Here is a 27,775-nt window from a genome sequence, read left to right on the forward strand (position 1 = left end):
AGTGGGAGGTTCGGCTCTGTGTTCTTATGCATGTTTACCCTTGTGTTTATGCAGAGTTGCACATGTACGGCATATTTAACACACCCTCCAAGAAGTGGGGATTGCAACACACACACACACACACACAAATTCAAGCAATGCAAATGCATTCCGTGCAAAATGGCAATTTAGTCAAATTAGTAACCTTTTGGGATATTTAACCCATCACCCTTTTCCCTGCTAGGATCTTCATACAAGAAACCGAACGTACCTCCTTGTTATCAAAACTTAAACGCCCTTAGTTTGACAAAGTTGTATGAACATGTGAAGTTTTGACTCTATCCTTTTCTCTAAGATTGAAAAGTTAATGCTGTAGACATCATTTGTTTTGGCTGTGATGCAGACAGTTGTGTCATTCTGCAGAGACTTTTCAGAGTATTTTCAGATACTCTTTACAGTGAGTTTATAGTAATACATCCAATACTTGATCTCTTCTTGTTTTTATTAATCCACTTTTCCATGGTGAAAACAATAGGCAATCAATTTAACAACTTTGTGTGGCCTCAGGTTGAGTCTTTTGACCAATCAGAGGCTGTGTGTGTCAGCACTGATCTCAAAAAGGAGAAAGTACACCAAGGTAGGGAATCACAAGTAAATGTAATGTAACTTGTAGATTCTCCTTTTATGGAAAGCATTGTGATGCACAGTATTCTATGGCTTTTTACTGTAGCTGTATGCACCTTTCTTTTTTTTTTTACAAATGTTTGTGGCCTTCTGTTTGGTATCATGACAATAAGACACCCACCCTAGTATTATCAGGAGACCAACCACAGCTCAGTAAAAAGATAGCTTTATCGGAGCAGTGTATATGGAAATTGTTAAAGGGGGAAAAAGCCTCATAAAATCGCAGCATGCGTTTACATCTTTATAAAAAAAATAGCTACCCCAAAATCAGACATTTTAGTCAGCAACAATCACAAAGAAACCCCTGTGGGGACTGATTAACCTGAGTGAAACGTCACCTCTGCTCTGCCTCATACTGTGGTGCATACAGCTTCTACTGATTATGTAAACAAGAAGTTTGTGTGTCTTTACCTTCCGCTGACAACGAAGCAAGTCACAAGGAAGACTAGGAGAACGATTCCCCCAGCGATGGAAACAGCCAGAATGGTGGACTGGTTTGGGTCCCCGATAGCAAAAACATCTATAGAGAGAAAAAAAGGGGAAATGATTAATTTACAAACACAAAGGAGGATAGAAAGAAGCCAAGTGGGCTTTCTGCAGTAGAGGAAAGAAGAGTAAATGAGGAAAGGAGTAAAAAAGACAGCAAGGTGAATGTGGCGGGGGGAAGAGGGAGAGAGAATGAAATATGATGGCGATAGAAAAGAAGATAAAAGACAGAGGTTGAAGGAGAGGGAAAAAGAGCGGGCAGCAAATGAGTAAAAGAGAGAGAGGGAGGTGCATTGAATAGTAAGTGAGGTCTTTGATGAAAAGCGCTCTCCCTCTCTGCATCGTCTATGAGGCTATGAGAGTGGACGTGAAAGCAATTCCCATTCGGCCGCGCTGTCCAAATGGATATGTTAACATTGCATATAACAAGGCTGCCGCCGAGAACTTTCTGCAAAGATGCATCGATTTTTACGCCACACCAATCAAGCCATTACTCAAAACAAATGCCCCATTTATCTGGCTTAGTTAAGCACGAGTGGACGCGTGTGTCTGAGCTTGTGTACGCGTATATGTGTGGGTTGAGGAGGCAAATGAATGCCCCCGGGCGGGCTCAGATACGCATTGATCTCTTATTACATTTACAGGCACACACACGTACCCACCATTCTTTAACGATCAATAGGATCGATCTGATTGGATAACCTTGATATGATGGCTACAGGATCCTGTATTTTACAACATTGAACTTGAATTTGAAACTGCTGTTTGAAGACTCAGTAAAAAAAGCTCTATATACACAAGTCATAGTCAACATGGGTCCATAAGTTGCAAGCAGATATCTAAAGGTTTTCAACAGATATGATACATTAAAAGGAAACCCATCTGTCTAATAAGGGCTCGATATTATAACTGGCCCGCTGGCCCAGAGGAATGATTGACAGAGTCCGGGCTAGTTGATTGCACGTTCAGCTGGCCCGCTCGGGCCAGTTAAAATTCTGCCTGAAAAAACATAGACTGTAACATGTTCTCATTTTCACAGCGCTTTCCTGTCATACCAGTGTTTCAGTAAATATTTTTAAACGTTGCGCTAATAACTGCTACAGCATCAACGTATCATAAGCGCTCATCTGTCACAGTTGAAAGGCAGCCGACTGCTTCATTGCTGTCCCTCCCGCAAGCTTTTAGAACAGGTTTTCTCTAATAAAAAACACGTTTGGTAAAACGGTTTTAAAACCATCAGATCCCGACAAAAGCCGAGCTTGAATCAGCATTCAAAGGGAAAAAATCACCGGAAGAGTCGAGAGTGACAGCAGGGCATGACGTAAACAGAAGGGAGAAAAGTTTCAGCCACAGTGACAGACAGCTGGAGCTGGAACACGCTGCAGCTAAATTTCCCCTTAAAGTTAAAGACTAGATCCTGTTAAAGATAAAAGTTATTCACAAAGCATCTTAGCCCTTAAGAGAGCTCCTAAAGTAAAGATCTAAGGATGAAGAGTTTCTCACAGAGAAGAAAGAAGGAGAGAAAGGTGATCATAAAAATACCAGCTCTATCACAGCCTCATATTAATATCAATCAGATTAAGTAGACTCTTACAGTTACCAGCATGGTGAATAAACAAGAGCACATGAATATAAGAAAAATACTAAAATAATTTTACAATTAGAACTCAATTAATTAAATAAAAGTTGTAATTTACTTTTGCATCAGAATGGTTCAAGAGTAAATTAGTGACTGTTATTTTTCGAATCAAAAGTAATGTTCCTGGGCCAGAGGTTACAATGGTTGGGCCAGTGATCTTTGCGCCACTGGCAAATTTTACTTAATTTCAACCCCTGCTAATACTTTTGATTATTGAATGATTAGAAGGCTAATGTGTTCCTGTTGTATGCTGCACAGATAATCTATAACGCAGTGCTTTACATTTACTGATTTATCCCCCTCCGCCTGCCTGTCTGGGAATCAATGTTCTCTTTGAAGAGCACATTACGGGGCCTCTAAAGCAGAAAGTCCCCAAGCTCATAATGAAGTGATAATGAAAGTGGGTGACAGCAAACTTAAGGAAGCAAAAAAAACATCATGACAGTGATACAGAGAACAGTCTGAAAACATGAAATGAGTCTTTGCTTTTTTTTGGCGATATCTTTGTTTTAGTGACGCTTTGTGGAAGGTTTTGTGAGGTTCAAACCATGCAGATATACAGTAGTGATATACCCAGTCGGAACATCAGTCCCCAAAGTGTAGTTCTGTATCTTGTTATAGTTCCTTCATTAGGCACAGAGAGTGTAGGTGGGGTGAGTGAAGCAGTAAACAGTATTCTCTCTCTTATTTGATTCGTGCTTCTGTATTATGTAACTACTCAGGAATACAATGACTGTGTAAAGTGGCAGCTTGAGTCTTACTAATGTTTGAACTTAAGACAGAAAGATTCATATTTTTTATTTAAACTGATACATTATCTCACCTTGTGTTTTCCTTTACATAGATAAAGACATTTCTACCACAAATTGGTGCATACAAATACTCAAAAATACAGGAAATACAGGTTTTGATATGTCCCTACTAATGATGGATGAAACTAATGCACCCCCTGATTTTGGTAGTGGGATTACTGTTCCAAAAAACTGAAGAAAAGAAGAATCCAGATAGTCAATCTGTGTTTTTTCATTCTGGTCATGGTTGTGTTTCATTATTTTGCCAGGTACATATTTCTTGTAGTCTGCAGATTTTGCTCCGCTCATTTGTGTAAATCAAAAACGGCACAATCCAGGAATGCTAATCTTGTTTTGTCTCTTCTGGCAGTCAATGACAATTTCAAATCTCTGATTCAGATACGTTCATGACAACTCGTGAGGCTGTGAGCTTTTTTTTCTGTCTGACAACAGAACTGATGTGAGCTATTTTATAAGCAATGCCGTGGATTGATTGAAACCACAGGAGGGATGAATCAGGCTCTCACTTATCTATGTTATGATATCCTTCTTCTTTCTCTGCAGTCTTTTTTTGCTTCTTGTTAGCGTTCACCTCTAATTAAGATAAGTAGTGGCAACACGAGGGGATTGCTTTTAAAGAACTAGCTTGTCACCATTTCTGTACAGCTACTGCCAACTATTCTAATTTTGTGCTGAAAACAAAACAGATGGAACAGAAAATAGCAATCCAATTACACAGAATGAAGAGAAAAGAATGAAAAGAAAGCAGCTCATTGGGACATTATTTTTAATTCTTGCCCTTACCTTCGTGGCTGGTTTCCAGTTCGATCTCTCCTCCGTAGCTCCCGTAGCCCCCATCTGTTCGAGCCCTGACCCGGAACACGTAGGTGGTCCCCGGCTTCAGCCCGTCCACTGTCATCATGTTGGAGCGAGTCTTCAACACGGTGTAGTTCTGCTCCCGCTGATTCTGAACGGAAGGAGAAAATGAGAGAACTCAATTCTGAGTTCGCTGGATAAGAGTAAAAGTCAGAGGGATAAAGTGGTTGAGGATAAGAAGGCTGAAGTAATAGATTTATTCTAAAGGCTATATAAGGAGCAATGAACTTTGGTATTGAAAGCAACAGGAAATAAAAAAAAAAGAAAGTCTGAGAATAATAGAAAGCTCAAACGGTTTAATTTAAATGTCTCCAGGGGCCGTGTCTGCCTCGCTACATTTTCATTTGTTCATCGTTGGACCATTTGGTCGCATTTATACATGAGCATCTGTCAAGGACCAAATCTTATCCTCTTTACACTCGGGGGCAATATGTGGTTACTCCAGTCCCACTTTGCCTCTTTGCTTGACTACCTTGTAGGTGTGTGCGCTAACAAATAAGTGTGTAGGAGGATGAATAAAGAATAAGTGTTTCTGTCAGTGAGCTGATTCCCAGCAGAGAGAGGCTGAGACCCTACCTAATAGAAGACACTCTACAACATGGATTAACACTATTTTACTGCTAATTCCCACCATCATGCACACACACGCACGGAGGCTTAATTTCATCACCTTGTTTTACAAGGTTTGTTCAACAGATGTGTGCTTAATTGGCTTGGTGTGAGCAGTAGGGGAGAGGTTTGGGATGACGGAGAGGCAGGCAGTTTGGAAGACAGAGAGAGAGAGAGAGAGATGTTTGTGATGAGCAAGTCATTACAGACGTGCCCTAAGGCTAAACTCACATCCTACATTCCCAGACAACACGTAGAGTAAGAGAGAGGAGAGAGACATGTTGCATTTAGAGCGATGCCCCAGAAATAAAAATAAATTGTGGTTAAAGGAATAGTGCGCTTTTGAAGGAAATTCTGTCTACTTTTCAATCCTTGTAAAGATATAGATAGGAAGGCTGGATTCAGATGGAAACAACTAGCATGGCTTCTCTAAAGGTCAGAAGTCCCTCCTACTCGCGCCTCCACTGCTCACTTAACATTTTTGTTTTGCTCTTTTATACGTCAAAAAGTTACAATTTCATTTTGTCCAAAGCAACGTACATCTAAGAGTGAGTTCAACCCAAGTGAGGATCTAAAGAGGAGGAAACAACGTTAGTTAGCGCTAACAAACAGCTTTGAGTTTAATGGAACACAGGTGCTGACAGGCTTTGTCACTCATTTTTACATTGAGAAACACTGATAGGATACAAAGGGTGTTTATTAATCTGAGATTCATCTTAAACACATTAATGTAGAAACTGTATTTATTCATGATTACTATTTTAAATGTGTAGCTCTCTCTTTTGTCTCAACCGTTGTTTTCATGCTATGGTATCATCAATACAGCAATTATTGAAACAATGATTTGAGATCATTTTTAACCTTTGCACAAGCAAATTGATAATTTTATCAACTGGCTTAGTGGCTACTGTACATGTGCTTAAACTGATGTTACTGTACATTTTTACTTAATTTTAGCTTGCAAAAACACAATCTTTATATGTTATAAGTCTGGATATAAGTCTAAATCAGGTTTCTGTATCCCCTGTGTGACCTTTTTGATATCCTGGCAAATCCATCCCATCAGCCCATTTGTTGACTTGAAGGAAAAAGCTGCAACTAAAGTAAGCTTTCTTGTCCGTCTAAAAATGTTCACACATTCTTCCCAAGACACTGCTCAACCTTCCCGTGCTGACTGTGACGTCACCTTAATGTGAAACTATTCCTCTGAAAGTTGTACCACGGTGTCACTTTTTCTTTCTCTTAATAGTTTGACTTGACAGCTGAACTGATCTTTAAGTAGAACAATTGTTGGACAGGCCCTTTAAACATGACTGTGCGTCTCTGTCACCTTCTCGTAGTAGATGACCTCATACTCCACGATCACTCCGTTGGGTCTCTCTGGACCCTGCCAGGCCAAGGTCACGCTGTCCTTGCTCCGCCTCTCCTTCAACACCACACTCACTGTAGCACACAAAGAAAAGGACGGGGAAATGATGAGAAACAAAGACAGAGTCAAGTTCAACCACATGAAAAAAGTCAAAGAGAGAAGGCTGTGAGGGCAGAGAAAGAGTGTGGATAGATCCCCTCTGTGCTATAATGAGAACACTCGTGACAACTTGCTAATTAGAGAGCTTACAAGGTGATTTATACATGTGTGATCACAGCGGTCGATGTGTGACCTGTGTGTACGATCTGTGTGATCTGATTAGGATTCAAATGTTAAAACTTCCGAACCCTGCAACTGATCCCCAGCTCCCTCCACACTGGAGCACATAATTGTGTCGTACTGCTTCTGCATGTATAAATGTGTGACATGTGACGCTAGTCAAGTGTAGCACATGTGACATCTTAATGAGGTGAACAGCCTTCTGCACCCTCCTCTGTCACACACACACACACACATAGAACAAGAAGTGTTAGTCACCACCCTGTCATATGCACTTGTTCTGCACAGATTTCCCCCGAATCGCACACCATGAGAGATGCACACATGATCATGTGTGTAGGCAGACGTGCCGGGGTGTCGTCAGAGTGATGGAGTCCAGGCGTGATTCTGCAGTGATATTATGATTTACAGTGATATAGATTTGTTTTCCTCCACAGAGGATTTTATTAGTATTTAAATGTTGATACAAGTAAAATCCTGTAGAATCATTTTGATGGCCACAATTCAAATCCTTAAACACCGTGCCTCACATGTAAATAATACTCTACAAGAAGCTCTTGAGTCTAGATGTCAGATACCTTGTTTTTTTCATTCCCATACTGATTCCAAAACCTGAATATGCTTAACAGCCAATACCAAGAAACAGATATCAGCGTAAGAGTTTAAAAGAGGTGGATCATAGTTTGCGATATGTGATATGACTGATATCTTTGTTGTATGTTGGCTCAGAGAATGCATGACAGACAACTTTTTATTTGATGGTTTTACGGTCATTCAAAGCAAAGAAAGGAATAATTACACTTTAATATGGTGTTTATTGTTAAACTACTTCATGACGTGAAATTTGCACTAACGTTACGTTCTCCACGAGTGCTGCACTGTTGTTGTTTGCTTTCGTCACAAGATAAATTACCAGTCAGTTTTTTTTCATGGTTTAGCAATAAGTGGCAGCAGCAATACATCAGCTGTGTAAGCTACTGTTTGAGTCTTAAAGAAATAAGTCTTTCCAGTGGAACAAGCTGATTTTCTTCAGGGATAAGAAGTTAGTGTCAGATCGTTGCACAATTCCACATCTTGTGTTTTGAGCTTTATTGTTAGCATTTTAGATACTGGTATTTAAGTTTGCACAACTATATCTGTGTCTACAAATGCTAAACTTGTAAATGAAGACTGTTCTTCAAGCGTTGACGCTACCTACTGTACGTGTGTACGCTCTCACCTGTCTGTGATGTCGTGATATTGATGACGACAGTTCCTCTTGGTGTGGGACTTAGGTCCGACACGCCGTTTTGGCTCTCGACAGTGAAGCTGTAGTTTGAATCCGGCTGCAGGTCGGTGACCAGCACCGAGGCCGACATGAGACCAAATTGTCTGGGAACAAAATGAACGCTGCTGCCACAGGGCGTGCACTTCCTGCCGTCTCCGGAGCACTTCCTGCAGTGGAGGCTGTAGGTGATATCTCCTCGGCCTCCTGTGTCTCTGGGTGGGGACCACTCCAACATGACGCAGGTCTCGTTCACAGTGGAGATCGGGTTCTCTGGAGCAGACGGAGGACCTAAAGGAAGATAGATTTATTTATTTCACTTTGTTATACGTATTGAAAAAAAATGAAAAATTTGAACAGATGCTGCTTTTAGGTACTTCTTGGATGGTCCCTTTTCCTAAGATTGGAATGTGTATCACAACACAACACAATCATCAACTATCAGTTACAGCCTTATACCATATGGCATACCATACATGTAATCCTAAACGAGTTTGTTTAAAGACAATGAATCTTACATTTACTCTGGTCTGCTATTTTCTGTTTTTTTTAAGATTTATTTTTGGGCTTTTTGGGCCTTTATTGTTAGAGACAGGACAGTGGATAGAGTTGGAAATCAGGGGGAGAGAGAGAGGGGATTGACATGCGGGAAAAGGAGCCACAGGTTAGATTCGAACCTGGGCCGACCGCGTTGAGGACTATAGCCTCCATATATGGGACGCGCACACTAACCACTGTGCCACCAGCGCCCCAAGTCTGCTATTTATATGAGTGATTTGTCAGCTCAGCAAGTCATGGCCCAAAATATCTACGACTTTCTAAGTAGCTTAACTTGAGGGAGTGGTAGTGTGAGCCTTCCCAGGAGGTTACCTCTGTTCAGACTAACCAACCTCCTGGGAGAAGACTGGAAATGAACAAGACTTGTTTTAAGGTTTTTATTTCTAAGAAATTTGAAACCTACATTGTGAATAAAAACTTTGCCTTCTACAGTACTTCTTCCTTTCTGTGCTTTTTTTTGTTGTTGCTACATTTCGTGCTGTATTCCTTCAGCTGATTGTTGATCATTGTGATGGAATAAAACCATCCGTAGGAAGATAGGAGGGCACAAGATTTTTGAAAAAGGCTAACCTACTTCTGAAAGCATTGCTCCATAGCAGCTCTAGAGCTCAAGGACTCTACAGAGCATATTCAATGATGGGAAGCAAAACAAAATCTTTGCTCTTTTGAAATGAAATATTACACTATATTGTGCACTGTACTCACTAAAACATGCTTTCTCAGCATGCACTGGGTGAGCTGTAAATCCAGCCACAGCTTAGCTTTTGCACCAACTCAAACCAGTATCAACTCATTAAAAACACTGAATGATAATATTGTTTATCTTCCCAGTCATACTTTCTCTCAATGTCCATTGACTTCATGTTCAATAAAAAACTGATTGCAGTTTCTATTGGAGAGAATTCAACTTGATTAAATTAAAAATGAATTTACCGAGTCCATCCATTAATTAATAGCTAGAATAGAAATAGCTGAATGAAATGGACAGTGATTAAAAGAGTGGCTGGTTGTAAATGTGATGAGTACATGTCCAAGGTTTAGATCCATCTTTTAAGAGAAATCACACCATGTTAAATATTTGCAGCTCTGTAGGGAGGTTATTTACCATGTGAATTTAACTGATACTCGCTCTACTGTGGATAATAAATTATAAGTGGACAATGATCTATAAAAAGTGCCAGGAGTCATTTTCTCATGAGTCAGGTAGACTTTATGATTTAGATGATCAGTTAATATTACTCTGAGCTTCAGCTGAAATGATTAGTGTTTCACTGAGACCAAAAAAAAAAGTGTCACTAATCATTTTAGAGGAAGGAGAGACACACAAACGGCCATTATTATACCTTTAGTTGAAGATTTATGTATTCATTCATTCATTTTATGCATACACTTCTCATCGCCGCACACACATAATATATTGAAGCCGGACAAAATAAAATTCCACATTCCCTCCCTGTCTGCATGCACGGGTGAACATGCATCAAGGAGCAGAGTCAAACTAGGCCGAACAGAACTAACGAGCAGCTTGGGGGCATGAAAATGAACATTTCCTCTGCACAAATATCAGCTAAAATTCATTGAAAACTTGTTGAGGGCCCCAGAAATGTTGAAGTTGGTCGGTGTATTTCTGACTTAATGTGCTCCTAAAATCATTGTTTTCCTCTCGCCTCTCTGTATAACATACTCTGTACAGCATGGATGGCCTATATAAAATAAAAACCTGACTGATTAATTTTGCCAACCATAATGTCGACCGATATTAGCATATCCAGTGACTATCGGTATCGGCTAATTTTATTGCAGATAAATGCAGATATTACAAGATTTATTTACCAGTCAAACAGCATTTCATTTGAGTTTCATTTTATAACACTAGCAGCTCTCACGCTGGCTGTCACCAGCAGAGTGATTTATATGGATTACAACAAGCATTATCACTCTCCAGAGTGTCAAGCGGTGATCTACGTACATGTGCAGTTACTTTCCAGTTGAGTGACCATCTTCGTTATACTGTTTATCTTTTCCAAAAGTGTTCGATAACTGCATTTGAGGGATCAACGCAATAAATGTGCATACCTATATCTATTTATCTCTACAGATTAAAGAAAGATATCGGCCGATATATCGGTATCCCATTCTTTTCTTATTGGCATCTGACCCAAAAATCCAGCCACATTTCTGGGTTTTCTGTACTTTTTTGACATATAATATTTAAACATAATCAGGAAAGTCAATGTGATGAATAAAGATCAAAGGTCCAACACGTCATCAATGTAGGCCGTGATAACTGTTGCCTGTATGAGACCCACTCTAATGGAAACCGCTGATTATGGCTGCATGCAGCATCATGCAGGTATCTCAGCCATACGTAGATTTGTCAGTGGATGCCCATTAAGCCTGACATGTCATCAGGACCTGGCTGAGCAGTGAGCCCCAGGGGGCCGCCTGCAGAGCCTGGGACTTTCCTGATTAGCCCCCCCAGTGGTGAGCCTCTCTGAAGAGCTGGAAGGATGAGGGTAAAGCTAGGTGCAGGGGGGTTGGAGGCCATGCTGGGGATAATTGCGGCTGTCTGTCATATATCTCCTGAAAGGGTGTGCTGTCTGATCTTTCTAATTCAGTCTTTTTCTTTTACCCGCCCCCTGCTCCTCACGGGCCACACTCCACTGTCCATCATGATGGCTGCTGATCAGCCTTTTATGACATTTAGATTATACGCCTCTGATGGTCCACAATTTCCTCCCGCTGTTCTATTCTTTGCCCGTGTCTTTAAGCATCATTCTCCAACCCTCTCCATATCTAATTCTTTCACCTTTTCACCTTATTTCCTCACTTTAGCCCCCTTCACCCTCCTCCATCCTCCTCCATGCTCTTCACCAGCATGTGTGTGTGTGCATACAAATTAGAACCAACCGTTACTCATTTCCCGCTGATAACACCAACCGTTACACATCTCACCTGCTCCAACGATTAATGAGCGTAATCTACCATAACCTGATAATGGGTTCTGGTATGTCCATGTGTGTGTATGGGTGTGTATTTGGCCCATTTTTCTCTTGTTCATAATCCCTCTCCCGCCGTGTCACTGTCCTTTCCCACCCCCACATCCTTGCGTCTATCACAATCCATCTTTCTGTCCCCTTCTCTCTCTCAATCCTCTCTCCTTATCTTTCCTATTCTCCTCCATCTCTGTTCATGAGGATGTGGTCTGATCCTGCTCGATTTGGGTGTGTGTTTGTGTGTGTGTGTGTCTGAGAAGCACACAAAGAATAAGAAACATCATCAAATTTCTACCAGAGTATCCCCCGTATCAGTGTTCTCATCGGTGATATCTGTGGATCATAACACAGCTTCACATATTACTGTGTGTGTCTGTTTTTGTGTATGTATCGAGTGTTGTTGTGTAAACCAACAGCAGAGGAGGACAAGGAAAATGCATTGGGGGATTATAGATAGAAAAATGAATAAAATGGAAAGCAGCCATGCAAGATAAATTGTTACAGGAATAGACTGGCAACAAGTTAAATACCATGTAATCCAATCATTGTTACCTAATACCATTTTATGACATAACCAGAACAGCTAAATGCTAATATTTGACTACAGTAAATGCACAATATAGCTTCCAATTGTGTGACTGTGTTTGCAGCTGAAGAGAAGAGCATGTGTTGAATTTTCTTGACTCACGTGTGCAGGCCATGGAGCGTGGGTCGGTCTCAGCTCGGTAGAAAGCTTTCTCACAGACACATTCGACGGCTTGTTCCTGCGAGGACGAGCTGTGAGGAGGACATTTGGTGCAGTACGCATCTGTGGCCGAAGCTTTGTAGGTACCAGGTCTGCAGGCTGGAGTGAGGAGTGAGGAGACAGAGGAACAGGGTTAGAGACTAGGCCAATTCAACCACACGAGAGAGGGATCATTTCAATGTTCTTTCAGAAGTTGGTTATTTTTTACATTTTCGTTGGCTCCTTTTAATGGTTTGAAGAGTCCAAGATCCCTTTCAAAATGTTTTTAAAGTGTGGTGTGATTAAAAAAACAACTTATTAAGTGTTCTTTGTTGCTTTGTATTATGACAATGCTGAAGGCCAACAGCCAGACTAGTTGGGTTCAAAATAAGTTATGACCCTTCTCAGACTGTTTCCCTTGACTTTATGCCACAGATCTTTGGTCTCCAGAAATGCTTTCACAAGATCATTTATAGTTGAATGGGACTTTGCTCTTTTTTTTCAGAGATAATTTCAGTCAGTAACCATAATATTAGACTATCAACAGTAACTGTAGAGCTTTGGGAACATGGTGACATTGCTTCAAGTAGACATAAGGCAACACGGTGACCAGACAGGTATTTAAAAACAGCTTAAGGTCGCAAACCTTGTACAAGGTAAAATGCTTCCAACATCCACACTAGGAAACTGACCAAGAATGTTTTATTTATTTATTGTTGGTTTCTCTTTTAATGCCGTCTTAGTAATGGAAAACATATCCAAAACTGTGAGAAGAAAACTGAGGTTGTTTACAATGAAACCTAATCTACAGTTTAAGCTCTTGTAACAACAAAAGATTTTAAAAGTACACCGGTATCCCAAAAGGTAAAAAAATGCTTCACAGAACACAAAATGACAAGAGAAGGCCACTACAACAGAGCTACTACAGATCCTGATCGGTCATATGATGTTCCGTGCAGCAACCCATGGCAAAGAAGAAGAAAACACAGTCTGAGTTAATATATTGTGACATTAGGTCTACGTGAGATCCTTTTACATCAGGCTGAGGGCCTGCATGACCACAGGGTCTTACAGTACAATAACACAGTGCAACAACAGATCCACTGTCAGTCCTGTTATATAAGCTTTAGGTCTCAGGCAACCAGGGGAACAAACAATACATAGGCACAGTCACAGCAATAATCACAATAACATAATATGACTATTGCTACTGCTGTTTCAGTGGCTGCATATTAGTCATTATGTGAAGTCGTAAAACCGGGGATGGAGAACCGTGCTACCGCTCAACGGGAGCAGCTCGCTGAAATAGATTGGGGATTTGAATTATTTCCCTTTTGCATCCAAGGCAGTAAAATGGAATTCCTGATTTACCCTTTGGTAATCTGAATATAGATCACGCGTGTATTTATTTATACATTCATAGGCCTGGTATTCCCATCCTCGCACGCCTTTCCTGCCTCTGTGGTAAACAGCCTTACAGAGTACAAAACCTCATGTAAGGAAATTGAGGGTGCCTCAAATACAAATGGTAAATTCTTTGTGTGTATGCACATATATGTGTGTGTGTGTGTATAGATTGGATCAATGATGCGATAGAACTTGCCAGGTGCTGATTGCATGTTGGTGTGCCTCGGGCCTGTGTGGGAGAAGGTGTTAAGTATGCGGCGAGTGTGTGTGAGCGCCTGTGTTCACTTTCTGATTGCTTGTGCTGGTGGTGAAGGTCACGGATTTAATCAAGCTACACGTCACTCGCCCCAGAAAGGCTGTAAATTACCACGCTAACACACACCGTTCACAGGCAAACACACACACACACACACGTATGTTCAGCACCATAGTTAACCTGCAGATAGAGGAATGGAAAAGTGGCCTAAAAGGAGTGCGATTTCTCACTGTGGAGGTAAGTTCTTCCACCTGGACGCTGTGCTTGCTCGCATACAGACAGTATTTTTAGGCAAATCATTCATCATAGGGGAGCAAAGTCCACTAGCACAATCCCCAAAAGACCCGAAAGAACACTGGAAAAGAGATGTGTGTGTGTGTGTGTGTGTGTGTGTATAGAGAAAAGGAAATAGAGAACGAAAGAAAGTAGAGGGAGTGATAATTCTCAAAGGATTTCTGCTCTCTTTCCCCCTACTTGTCAGCTTCCTAGGTAATGGGTGCCTATGTGCTGTGATGGAGAATGTGTGTGTTTGTGTGTGTGTGTGTTCCCGTTGGCTGGGCTGGAGGAGCAGGGTGGAAAAGCAGCTTTTCTCTGGGGACGTTTCATCCGGAGAGTCTTGGCTCCGGCCACAGAGGCACAAAGGACCCCGCTGCTAGAGGACAGACAGGGCGACCCATGCCAGGCCTGCTGGCGTCCCAACAACTGCCTAATCAAAAAAACGTTCTGCAAGAATGGCGGCTTAAAGTGGCGCTTCCTTCTCCTGATCTGCTGTTTTCTACTCTGCTTTTCCACCTCGCTCTCACTCTTTTTTTTTTCTTTCTCTCTCTTTTTCTCAGAGTCCCTCTTTTTTTTCCCTCTCTCTCTTACTTTTCTGCCTCTTTTTTTTTTTTTTTCTTCATCCTACTCCTAGTGTCAGCCCCATGGGAAATGTGTGACTTGACTTGGTTCCCTTATGATAAATGATTTACCATGAATATGAAAAAGGGACAAGAAGGCTGAAGCAGTGAGACGATGCTCACATAAACATACACACGCACAAAATAGTCACAAAGGAGCACAAAAGTTAAGTCATAAAAGCTACGCTGTACAACTCTAAACAAACTACGTCATTTGCAGCATCTTTAAAGGAACAGAGGACATTGCTGATCAGTACACAGGGTAATGTGTGTGAGAGTGTGAGTTGTGTGTGTTTCTTCAAAAGGCAAAGAGTGGCTTCAGATCATGTGTCTCATTAAAAATTCATCCGGTCACCAGAGAGACTTAGTGTATTTATGCCAATCGATAGCTCTTAGATATGATATAGTACTGCTACTCAAGACACACCCTCAGTCACCACGCACTGATTGAGATAGGAACAGCTCAACTGTTTTCTCTGTGACAACAAGAGCTGGTTTAGGTTAGCTTCATGCTTATTAGACAGTATTTTAAGGGCTTAACATTCAACTACTTTTTAAATCAAAATAATAGAACATCAAACATTTCATAAATGAGCTTGTCACAGGATGTTTCTGCAGGAGGAACTCTTTCTTTTTTTCAAGGGTGAAATGATAAGTGGTCTCTTAAATGGTGCCACTCAAAGTGATACATTCAGAAAGACGTGCATCTTAAGTTCCCACTAAACACAGGAAGATTTTTGTGTCTCTTAATGCATTTAATTGGTTTAACTTCTAAACATGTCGGGTTCGTCCCAACCACATATCCATCCTGAGTCTGGCCACAGCAGCAGACAGCTGTTTACAGCGGCTTTGTAGAAAAATAAGTCCGCTTAACATGTAAACTATACAAACTATAAGAGACAGATGGATCAAACAAGTCTTCACATTTTAGAAAGCTGGAACCTGTCACTGTTAAACATTAAAGAAAAAATGATATTGATGATCTGAAAAAACATCCAGTGGACTTTTGTTGTCTTTTCCCCGACTTTAAAAAGTTTAAATTTACTCTGTAGCTTCAGTAAATATGGTCTAAACAAAGGAGGCTAGATGAACTGCATGGGGAACAGGTTTAAAGTACTTTTTCACATGCAGACTTTACAGTTAAATTAAGTTATACTGTTAATGGGTCATGTAAGTAAGAAGCTGAGGTAGAGCTGGAAATCTACTTAAAGCTTGAAAACATAAACCTGAGTGAAGGTAGTCTTTGCTTCTCATGGTATGAAACATGACATTCAGAAAGACTTCAGCTTTGGACCTTCCCTGCATGTATGTGTGAATGATTATATATTACTTAAATGAGTTTGAGGAGCTGAATGTTTGAAACGCAGAAGCTTTTGACTGTACTTGAAGAGTTTGTGGAGAGTTTTCCAAAGTTGAAAAGTGTCTGTACTGATTCAACAGACATGGAAAAACTGAAATCTTGAAGTCTAAATCATTACATGCAAATTGCGTGTAACTCGGCCTATTTGTACATTTTCAAAATCCCATCAGCTGCACTTTTCTAGAAACAAACACTTCCTCTGCATGACTGGGGGCCTTCTCCTCTCCCCCTCTTTTGCTTTTTGTTGCTCTTGCTAGTTTAACTGTTAATTGCTCTCTTCTTTTGCTTTCTCGTGCACTCGCTTCAAGTCAAACATTGGCTCCCCGCCGGCGTCACAATAAAGGGCCGAAAGACGAGAGAACTCTGTGTGTGTTTGTTGACGGGTTGGGGGGTATAGTGAGTGTGTGTGAGTGTGTTCTTTTGAGAGGGGAAGTTGTGTAAAGCTTGCTGGCCCACAGGAGATGAGCTCCATAATAGTCACCATGGCAACAGGCTTTCAAGATGGAAACCTTCTAGTACCCCTCGAGAGCCACAGATCCTGGCGCACAGCGCAGCCTGTGTGTGTGTGTGTGTGTGTGTGTGTGTGTGTGTGTTAGTGTGGTGTGTGGAGGCTGCCCCGGCGTTAGTTGAGGTGAGCTACTTAAAAATTGATACATCAAGCATCAGTGGAGAAATCTGATGAGATTGAATCTGACGTCCTTTACGGCCGCCAGGGTCGCGTCTGTATGTGTGTGTTTGTTTGTGTGTGTTTGTGCTAATGTGTACACTCCCGTGAAACATGTTGTCGCTCGACTTGACATGTTTTCATGCTTAACTAACTTAGAGAAAATATACAAAAAAAAATACACTATTGTACTATATAAATGTACACAGTTTGTTTGGCTGACATGTCAAGTGTCATCTCGTTAGCAACTTCAGTTTGAGGTGTAGGGATTGTGGAGTCAATTTATCAAAACAAATGACAATTGATATTTTGACTGTAAAGATTTACAATAACCTGTTAAAAATCATTATATGCCCATGGATATTTCAGTATATGAATTATTTTTAAATGAGAACACAAACTTTAATCAATTGGTCTTCTGTGTAAGCATCTTGGGGCTTTATTTGATTAGTCTGTGATTTCAACAATTTCAGCCTGTTGATAAGTGTCAGTAATGTGTGTGTGTGTGTGTGTGTGTGTGTGTGTGTGTGTGTGTGTGCGTGTGTGTGTTTGTGTGTTTTCATGACGAGATTTGGTTCAAATAGAGATGTCAGCATCAGAGTCCGCCCCCCTGCTGAGAACCTCTAATCCCTAATCGGAGTTCATACAACCTTTAACACCGTAATGTTCCCCATTACTACTAATCCTGTGAAACACACACACACGGACACACAGGGACACACACGGACACACACACACACACACACACACACACACACACACACACACACACACACACACACACACGGACACATGGACACACAAACACATAGACATGAGTATTCACATTTCAGACAGAGACTGTTTAACTGTTTAATCAAACATCTGCTCTTCGTTTTTCTGATCTGAGGATTTATTTCATTCATATTAAACTCGTATTTTAGGAACAACAACCCTGCGCTGCAATGATTATTCCCACTACACTACATATAAATACTAAAGCCATCAGTCTGTAACTGCAAAATATAGCCATCATTTACTTACTTACTATCTACACACAATACACATGTAACCCCTGAAGGGATTTATTGGAGAAGCCTCATTTGCTGTAATAACACCAACTAAAGTATCATCAAGCTTCCTCTGTTAAATCATTAACTCCACTGCTCATGGATTATTTTGAGAAACTTAAAAAAACATCATTAATTACTCAGCTGGCAGAGAATGAGCGCTTTAAAGATTATAAAGTTATCTGTGTTGGCCAAACTCTGGAAGTTATTCTTTGTAATGGAATCATAAAAAACAGTTCAGAAAAGTTATTTTCAAAACCATAAAACACTTTATGTATGAATTTAACAGGGTCCCATAAGAGACACTAATTAGTGCTTTTAAATTGAAACACTTCAATTATCTCCAAAACGGTCTGCAGCATACTTCATTAGCTGTGCGGATTTATGCAGGTTTGTCATTTAAATAACACATTTAGAATAAAAGGACACGGTGTGTTTTTTAAAGAGCTGGTTAAGGTCATGTTGATATTTTTCTAGCCTCAAACAGACGGCAATGGAAGGCAAGCCGACCTGAACTAGCTTTGTGATGCTAGTATTTAAGACTCATGGTATTACCGGTATGCTTCATCCTTTTCTTGTCCACAAATCAAAAGATTGAATATTTCCCTACTTGAATTCTACAACTGGCAGGAAGAAAAAGGCTCTAAAACTGTTTTCAACACATTTTAAACTAATTGGTTTTCCTGATCCCCAACAAAAGAAATGCTTTTATAAGGAGAATAACTTATAAACTTTAATATTTTCAGTAAATTTACAAGACACTAGCATAACATAATCAACATTTCTCTTCTTTTGTAAAAAACAAAAACAAAAAAAACAGCAGGTCAGACTTATTAAAGGTGATTTTCTAAAATGTCAATCCATTTCAGATCCTATTGTTTGCCCAGGAAGGTAACCAGTCAGGGGAAAGAAAAGAGCCCCCGAATGATGCATAACCTGAAGATTTATTTCTTACATAGTTTTGTGTTTAAACTATGATGTATGCCTTTAAAGAAAACATGGCTCTATATACAGCAGAAGCAATTATTTTTGTCTGTAAGACTTTTGTTAGAGGAAGAGGAGGTGGAATCCCATGGATGCAGCGCTGATGTGAGAGATATGAGGCATGTCCGGGCAAACTGAGGACACAGGCCTCCATGATTGACACCTCAGGACAGACCCTTACTGTGTTTACAGCATCTTATTACTTCTCTGACCCACACAAACACAATCACACACACTCACGCGCACAGAGCGGATATGAAATGGTTTGTGATGTTCAGTACATGAAGCACATGAGTACACTCAGGCTTCCTGATCTACTCTCTGTCCTCTGGATACCAGCCAATTACAGTGAGCGGCCAAGAGGAACTCCAGAATGAAGCTCGTCCTTCTCCTCATTCTGTCCATCTCTGTCTTTTCTCCGTTTGTCTCTATCTCTCTCCGTCTGTCTGTCTCTATCCCTTTCCCTCTGTCTATCTTTCTCCGTCTGTCTGTCTGTCTCTCTATAACTCTCTGTTTATCATCATGTCTCTCTATTTCCACATATCTGTCTCTGTCCTATCTGTATTTTCTGGCTTCCATTCTGGCCATCTCTTGTTTGTGTTCACAACTACTTTGTGTGTGCGTGTGTGTATGCGCGCGCGTGTGTGTGTCTGCCTTTTGTATGTGTGTCTTATTTCCCAGTGGGCTGTCTGTCATACGTTGACCCTGACCTTCTCTAGAGCTCCTGCACAAATATTTACTCTCTGGCTGACAGACGCACACACATACACACACAAATCCTTAAAAAAAAATCAGAGTGAAGGAGAGAGAGAGCTCAATTTCAGTACAATTAAAGCAAACACACATCCACACACACACTTTTTCTGGTGGTAACCCAAGTTGATAGCTCACTAATTTTGAACCAGGATGATTATCCTTCAAGTCTAAAAACAGATTAAATAGATACAAGGTGCATGTGTGTTTCTGAGGGCCATGGACAAGGAACAGAGCAAGGGGGGGGGGGGGGGAGAGACACAGAGAGAGAGAGAGCAAGAGAGAGAGAGGCATGACAGGCCTATAGAACATGTCTGTTGGGAGTTTGGCTCGCAGTCTGAATAACTTATTCTGTGTCTGCCTGTTTTGTTATCAGGATAAAAAGCCAGAGAGACACATCGATTCACTTTCTGCTTTTACACAACTTCACACAAATTCAAAGCCACACACACACACACACATGTGCACACAAGCTCAGATCAGTCTACATACACAGCTTTAAGCCTTTCTTATAACCACACACATGACCTCCCCTGACACACAGGTAGCTTTAAACATCTTACATAAAACCAACAACACACTTTACACAAACATACACATCTTATTTCCCAGGATACACACACACACACTACAGTACACACACACACACACTTACACTCACGTATATGCTACAGCAATAAACGTGCTGGCATGGTCCGGCCCCGTGACGGGCAGAGTGTGTGTGGGAGGAGTGTTCCTCCTTTCCTCACCAACGTTATTTTCAGTTCATCACTCTCAATAATTCATTCTCAGGCTGAGGAGAGAAGGAGAGCCCCGTGCCTTTTACTCTGTGTCACTCACTCACTCACACACACACACACACACACACACACACACACACATTTACATACTCGTACCCATAGACTGTAAATACTGTAAATACTGTAAATACACCGGATGAAGTCTGAGTGACATCACCCATCTGTTACTGCAGAGGGCTTTGGAAGGCAGTCGCCATGCTGGAAATGCTGTCTCAGCCTAACTTTAAGTCAACCTAACCACAGGCTGAGAGCTGTAGCTGAGGCGGGTCTAACGCCCCCTAAGAAACAGCTACACTGCGCCCGGCTGTCAGTCACGTCAGCTACACACCTTATTGTAAATAACTCTTATCCTTCATAAAGTCAAAACAGATGGGTGTGTAAGTGACTTCCAGGGTTTCTGCAGCCAGCCTCTAGGGGACACTTGATGAACTGCAGGATTTTGCACTTCCCAGAACAGCTTCATTTTGTATCTCCAGACGTTGCAGCTGGATGTACTCCACAAATGTTTCTCTTATCTTTAAACTTTAGACAGGCAGAGTTTGACTTTGTCGTACTGATGATAGTAGGAAACATCTGCGTTTCTATGATTCTGATTCACAGTAGATGATGTGCACTTCAGACAAACACAAAAGCAGATGAGATGCCAAGAAAAAGAACATCTGATTGTCGTCTATAGCTGATGTGTGTGTGTGTGTGTGTGCTTTGATGAGAGCTAATGTATATCTGTACATCAAAATTGTGTGTGTCATTAAGTACCATCTTCCATCTTACAGAGACAGTATATGAATAAAGTTGCGCTCTTTTTACACACCTCCTTGACACCACGGCATCCATTCAGGAAGTCAATGGCGTCACACACAAAAGCGTCCACTTTGGGAATATTGCTTCTCTGTGTACCTTTTGTGCTGTCACGCAGTAATAAAAAAAACCTGCACCATTCAGGACTGCAGGAGCTTTATATGACAAATAAATATTGACAGCAGCATCAGATCTAGGAGCATATCTGCTTTAGAAGCAGCCTTGAAAGGTAATGACACTCACAGACGTCAGGGATGATGACAGCATTCTGATGAATGAAACCAGCTGGTTAATCACTCTGCAGAGAGATAGGGTCATGAATGTCTGATATCTGACACTTTTTTTTGGGGTGGGCTCATGTTTGTTCAGCTTCTCTCAAAATGATTAACCCTTCTACTTTTTATGGTCAAATAAATGTGTAAAATACAGCTTCAATCACCCATCAATAGGTAGGATTTACAATTTACATCTTCTGGTTTCACAAAGGTCATGTTTTCGAGGTTTTTTTTCAAGTAAATCCTTTTTTTTCCAGGCACAAAAATAACATTTAAAGTCATTGGCAATACAATAAAATGTTCATGCAATAACAGTCCGATACACACGACAAAAATGAGTGCATCGTATTATCTATCTATAAATGTAATCTATAATTTGTGTGTATCTTTTTATACACATTTGTTATAGTTAAATAATATTAATTACTATTATTTTGTAGCCATGTATAGACTGATGGTCAATAAATAATGTAGAATTTTGCTAAAGTATGGATATAAAGGAGCGTGATTTTGTACAAGAAGTGAGCAAATAAAGGTTTTATGCTTAAATGGCTTGTAAACTGTTGGTTTAATTAATATGTGTGAATATGCATAGAAGCACTGTGAGCTATGCAGGTATAATACATAGAAATGTGTATGTCAACAGAAAGTAAGAAACCAGTGCAAGTAAACGTGGGAAAAAGTTTGCATTAGGTTACCCCTCGGACGAAATGAAGACAACAACTTGTGGTCAACTTGACATCATTTCAAGCATGCTAAATAAGTTATGAGCGTTCTCTTCTGTACAGCTGCAGCTCCTTTAACAAAGACAACAGTCAAAGGATAATATTGAAGAAAACGTGACACTTTCCCTTGTAAGTTCTTAAGTTATTGGGAGCATTTTGTTTCTCTGATTTCTAGGCAATTTTTTCTCACAGACATCAGTTAATGATTTGTACAGTACAGGAAATGCAAGTCATACTGAAGGTAAACTTCTGTGCATTTAGTCAGTTGGATATTACTGAGTTATAATAAATCAGTTACAGAGTAGGATTTTCAATACAAGGGTCAGTCAAACACCAAGGGTTTTAAATTCTCTTAATAGCCTCCATGAGCTGAGACGGCCTCTGCTGCAGCTCCGGCTGCTGACAGCCGGCAAAAAATGCAATAACTAACTTCCTGTTGTTTTCAGGACACTAGCACCTGTCCCTTCTTACTCATGCGTTCTCTTCTGCACATGTACAAATCACTTTAATTACAAGAAGATATCTTCTTGCAGGTGTGTTAAGCTTCATATCCTAAGTGTTTCCATCTATAACTTCATCACGGCTGTATAGTCGCTTGTCTAATTGGCTGTAATCTGTCATATCTTTCATTCCAGTCTCTGTAGTCATCCTTCGTTCTGGCCGACTGGAGCTCAGACGTCCATTTGAATTTTCTGAATGTTTTTTTTTTGGGGGGGGAGGCTGTAGAACAATAGTGCAGCTGTACTGCAAACAAAAGCAGCAACAAATTGGACGTATTTGAGTGCTGCTACATCTGCACATAGTGTTTTCGGGGCTGTGCAATAATGCCTGTGCATCGGTGGGCCCAATCAGTGTGACAGGCTGATCGTACATCTGGAAGCTATCCATAAAGTAGAAAGAAAGGGGGTGGGGGGGGATAAGGAGGGAAGGGGTCAACGGCTGCCTTCCTGTTCCTGTGTTTCCTGTTCTGCGGAGCCGCTGGCTGCCAGCACGCCTCTCAAACACATGCACCTTTCTCAGAAGCGTCAGATCTTAAGTGGAGCAAACTCAACACTCATTCAACACTATGGCATTATGAAAATGATGAACTTTCCCATGAGTGCACATGTGTTTATCCCTGAGCATATGGAACACAGCCAATTAATAGCAACTGTACCCAAAGGAGACAAACTCTCCCTCCTACACCTCTTTTCTCTCTCTCTCTTTCTGCGCTGCCTGTGGGGAATCGTGCTATATAAGGACATGAGGAGCTGAAACATGCATTAACTGTTTCTCAGTCCTTGGCCTGCTTTTTGCTGCTTTTCTCTGAGGGTTTGTTCTCACAGCTCAACCCACTGCACTAGACTCTGCTGAGCCATACGAGGTCCTACTCCAAGTCCTCGAGTTTTTCGCTGTGGCTAATACTTACTGGTGCTAAGGTGGCTTTTGGCTACAGAGCGTATGTCTGGCGAGCAATCGGCCATGGCGAGAGAGCTGAGCTGTGCTGGGAGGCTCCGTGTGAAAAGACATTATCTGGGTCAGCGCTGTGTGGGTATGTAAATGGGGACTATGGTGTGTCGAAGGTATAAGCTTTTTGTGATTGTGTGTGTCATTTATTCGAACACAAAAGCGAGGAGATGAGAGAGAGGCAAAGGGAATAGGGATGGAGTTTAGGAGGGACGTGTGAGGGGGAAGAGATAGAGGTTAGAAATGGAATAAAAAGATGGCGACCATAAACCAAAGACGACAAAGTGTGTGGCAGCAGGACAGGTAGAAGCAGAGATGACCGCCCTTTACTGAGTCCATATATCTGTTGGTCCTTTAAGAACATCTGGTTAGTAATGACACCCCGCTGCCTGACACTTCAACAGCTTAACGTTCTAATGCCTGACCTGAACAGTGTACGTACACACACATGCATGGACTGTACACACACTGAAATCTCTTGACATGTTGTCCAAATCCGTCTGTTAGCCACCCACTCCCTTCCTACTTGCACTTTCACGCTCTCAAGCTCCCTGAACTGCCACTAAGAGAAGAGCAAAGAAATGAAAATGTGTGTGTGTGCGTATGTGTGAACATACCCCATGCAGGAGGGAGCTCTTGACCTTCAAAAGTCTGTGTGTGATCAACATTAAAATGCTCACTTTACAGACTAGACACACACACACACACACACACACACACGCGCGCACGCGCACGCACACACACACACACACACACACACACACACACACACACACGAGAACACACCTCTGCTGCAAGGCTAGAGGCAGAGATCGACCTCTGTGTTGGAGATGCAATAAAGAAAAGCAGATTCCCAACTGAGCTTTCAACACACACGCGCACACGCACTATACTCACACACGCACATTCTCACACACACGCACACTCACACACACACACACACACACACACACACACACACACACACACACACACACACACACACATGCAGAACCCTCTGTAAGTGAGCTCAATCTCTTTCACAGGTGTGAAGATTAGTATTTCCCTACATCTGTTCACTGCTCATACCTTTCATTATGAACACAGGCTGCAATCCTCTTATGAGATATAAAAGTCTATTGTGTGTGTCTCTGTGTGTTTTAGAGTGTATTTCTGCAGTACTTTTACACATGAGTGGTCATAGACTTGAGTTCATCCTGATTGAGCCCCTACAGGAGGATATGCATGGTATAACTTTCATTTTTCTGCACAAAGTGTAAGTTTTCTAGCAGAGAACAAACACAAGCTATAAAAGTAAACGGTCTCCTGCTGTGCGGTGGTCACAGTCGGGTCTGATCGTCTGAATGGCTGAGCACAAGCCTTTGATCGCGTCGCTGGGCAGACAGAAAGCCAAATTCCCCTTCATCAGTTCAGCACCATTTCCAAAAAAAAACGTCTTTTTTTTTTCCCCGCTCCTGAAAATGACATTGAACAGCACTCTGTTATCCCGCCCAAAAGTTATGATCTCATGGTTGTGGTCAAATGGGGTTTGGAGTGAGTAAGGAGCTAAAGCTGTGTGATGTTTTCCTGGCTTTAAGGGTAACATGGCTATGCCTTAAAGGAATAACTCAACATTCATCATCTGGCCCATAGTTCACTCCTTTGCACTGAAGTTGCCAGATACAGTCAGTGAGCACAGATTTGGGGTTTTGATCTCTGCACAGGCACAGTGCCGCAAAATCTGGCAACCCAACTGTAAAAACATGACTTCAGTATACGACTGCACATGGCCAAGAAATGTTCCAAAAGAATTGGTAACATTGAAACAGGTTGTTTTACACTGAATTATTGCAAGTGTAATGGAATATATGGTTTTATTTAGTCAGCTTTGGAGAGGCATCAAGGTGCATTTTCTTTACTGTGAATAGAGCCAGGCTGACAGTTTCTTCCACTTTTGAGTGTTAGCAATCTAGTCGTCAAAGTCTTAACTAAATTAACAAATAAGCACATGGTGATCTGTTCTTTAAAGGCTTTGCTTTCTTGCTCACCCTTGAAACCGTCCTAACCGCAATGGAAAACATTTGCATACTGTCATTTGAACGACTGCAACAATCTCTTCATGTACACACATTTTCTATATTTGATGGCTGCTTTAAAGTTGAGCATTTTTATTTAACGAGCAATGATACATACAAATGGAAATCACCCATAATAAAACAGGTTTTTTTTATGAGCTTAAAGGAAACTGTTATTCGTTCAATTAAGCACAAAACTGTAAAAATGGGCTTTACTATAACAGTGTCTATGTAATTGCGGAACTATTCCTGTAATGCAGTCATCTCACTGTCATACCAAGCAAGAAAGAACATAATCTGAATTAACGTGATGTACTATTCCCAATTTGTAGAAGTCCAAAATTCTATTGTCTCTGTCTTTACGCATTCCAAACAAAACACATAGTTGACGAGACAATTCATAGTGGATGGGATGCACGTTGGACTCATTCCTCAGTGATTCACACTCTGGTTTCTGTCCAATTTGAGAAGTGAAAAGAACAGCAGGAGAGCTAAGTGGAGTCAGTATGAGGAGCCGGGTGTGACTGAAAAGTTCCTCTTGTAAGCTAAGATCTTTTTATTGTCTGTCTCAAACAGACAAATGAATACGAAGAAACGGCCGACGGTTAGACAGGTATAGACGGACATGCGATGCTGACCTATATTCCTTCAGCCTGCTGTGAAAGAGAGAGAGAGATGAGACAAGGGCGAGAGAATTTGTGTTGAGGTGACAGGTGTCTGTCCTGCTCCACTCTTTCTCCTCCATCTCCCCGGCATCTGAGGCAGTAATTGGTGCTGTCAGACACACACATAGAAGGACAGGACACACACACTCCTGCCCTTCAGCATGTACCCCTTGGGCTTAAAGCAGGAGAGGTTTTGAGAGGAGAATTCACTACATCCCCTACCAGCTGTGAGACAGAGAGACAGCAGGGGCGGGCGAGGGCGTGTGAGGTGGAAATGGACGGGTTAGAGGGAACAGAAGTACAGAGAGAAAGAGAGAGAGCAAGTAGGGAGTGGACGGGGCGAGTTTGGGAGGGGGAGCGGGGGGGGGGGGGGGGGGGTGTTGGCTTTACAGACAGAGGCCTCTGCATGGGGTGGAGAGAGACGGAGAACTGACAAGGCTGTGCAAATGTAAGTGACAGAGAGAGAGAGTTTGAGTTTGAATAGGAGAGAGAGAGATTATGTAACTCTACTAGTGACGGAGCAGATGAGGATGCAGAGCGATCAGAGCTGCAGTAGACACACTAGATTTCACAGAAATTGAATACAGTAGGTATAGTAAAAAATGAGACATTGAATAAATATGTATATGTATGCTGGATATTTGAAAATTGAAGGACTTTCATAAGTTATCGCTATTTGTTTTTTGTCAACAATGAAAAGACAAAACCACACTGCTGCTCTGGTTGCCATGTCTCCTCAATGACATGGAATATGGGCACAGTTAAAAGTTAATCCCACATTTGCTCTCCTGCTGTGTAAATACTAAATAGAGCACCGATATTGTATTAATCTGCCGCTAAAAATAGTCCCAACAACACACTCCCTGTCTGAATGAAGCCTGCAGCTACAAAATCATGGTGACCTGTCCAGGGTGTACCCCATCACCCGTCCAATGAAAGCTAGCTCCTCCATGACCCCTAACAGGATCAGTGGTATGGATACCAATTATAGTCAAATTCAAGACTGCACAGTTTATTTCAAGGAATATCACATATTTAAGATACATAACTTTAAAATCAACAAAGAAAACTGTTTGTATGTGACCTGTTCTTCTAGCAATGGGTTTTGGAGCCACATGCGACTTAGGCAATTTAGACATTTTTGAGGAATTATCTGAGAGTGATAGCTGTCTTATCTTTTTCACAATATGAATATGTCTTGACTATGATGTCTTGGTATTGTATCTCTGTCACACCATCACTGTCAGGATGAAAGGTACTGTACTCAGAAACTGTCTTTTCAGTGTCTCAAAACAAAGACTACATTTCCCATGAATGACATCATTCCCTCTTTAATAGTCAGTAACTTGCCACTGAACATCCCACTTTCTATGTGTGCAACAACCCTTT

At 41.3% G+C, this 27,775-nt stretch overlaps 1 protein-coding gene across 2 annotated transcripts in view; it reads right to left on the minus strand.

Moving 5' to 3' along the window:
• The window catches only part of epha4b (eph receptor A4b), an 88,796-nt gene that overhangs the window by 31,981 nt on the left and 29,040 nt on the right, over positions 1-27,775 (minus strand). For both annotated transcript variants that reach the window (XM_061044421.1, XM_061044419.1), the window contains exons 6-10: positions 12,219-12,374; positions 7,932-8,267; positions 6,395-6,507; positions 4,384-4,546; positions 1,075-1,183 (exon numbers count right to left, since the gene is read on the minus strand). In XM_061044421.1, coding sequence (XP_060900404.1) covers positions 1,075-1,183; positions 4,384-4,546; positions 6,395-6,507; positions 7,932-8,267; positions 12,219-12,374 — 877 coding nt within the window. The remainder of the gene's footprint in view (positions 1-1,074; positions 1,184-4,383; positions 4,547-6,394; positions 6,508-7,931; positions 8,268-12,218; positions 12,375-27,775) is intronic.

This window comes from Labrus mixtus, chromosome 8, assembly GCF_963584025.1.
Source record: "Labrus mixtus chromosome 8, fLabMix1.1, whole genome shotgun sequence".
Taxonomy (NCBI): domain Eukaryota; kingdom Metazoa; phylum Chordata; class Actinopteri; order Labriformes; family Labridae; genus Labrus; species Labrus mixtus.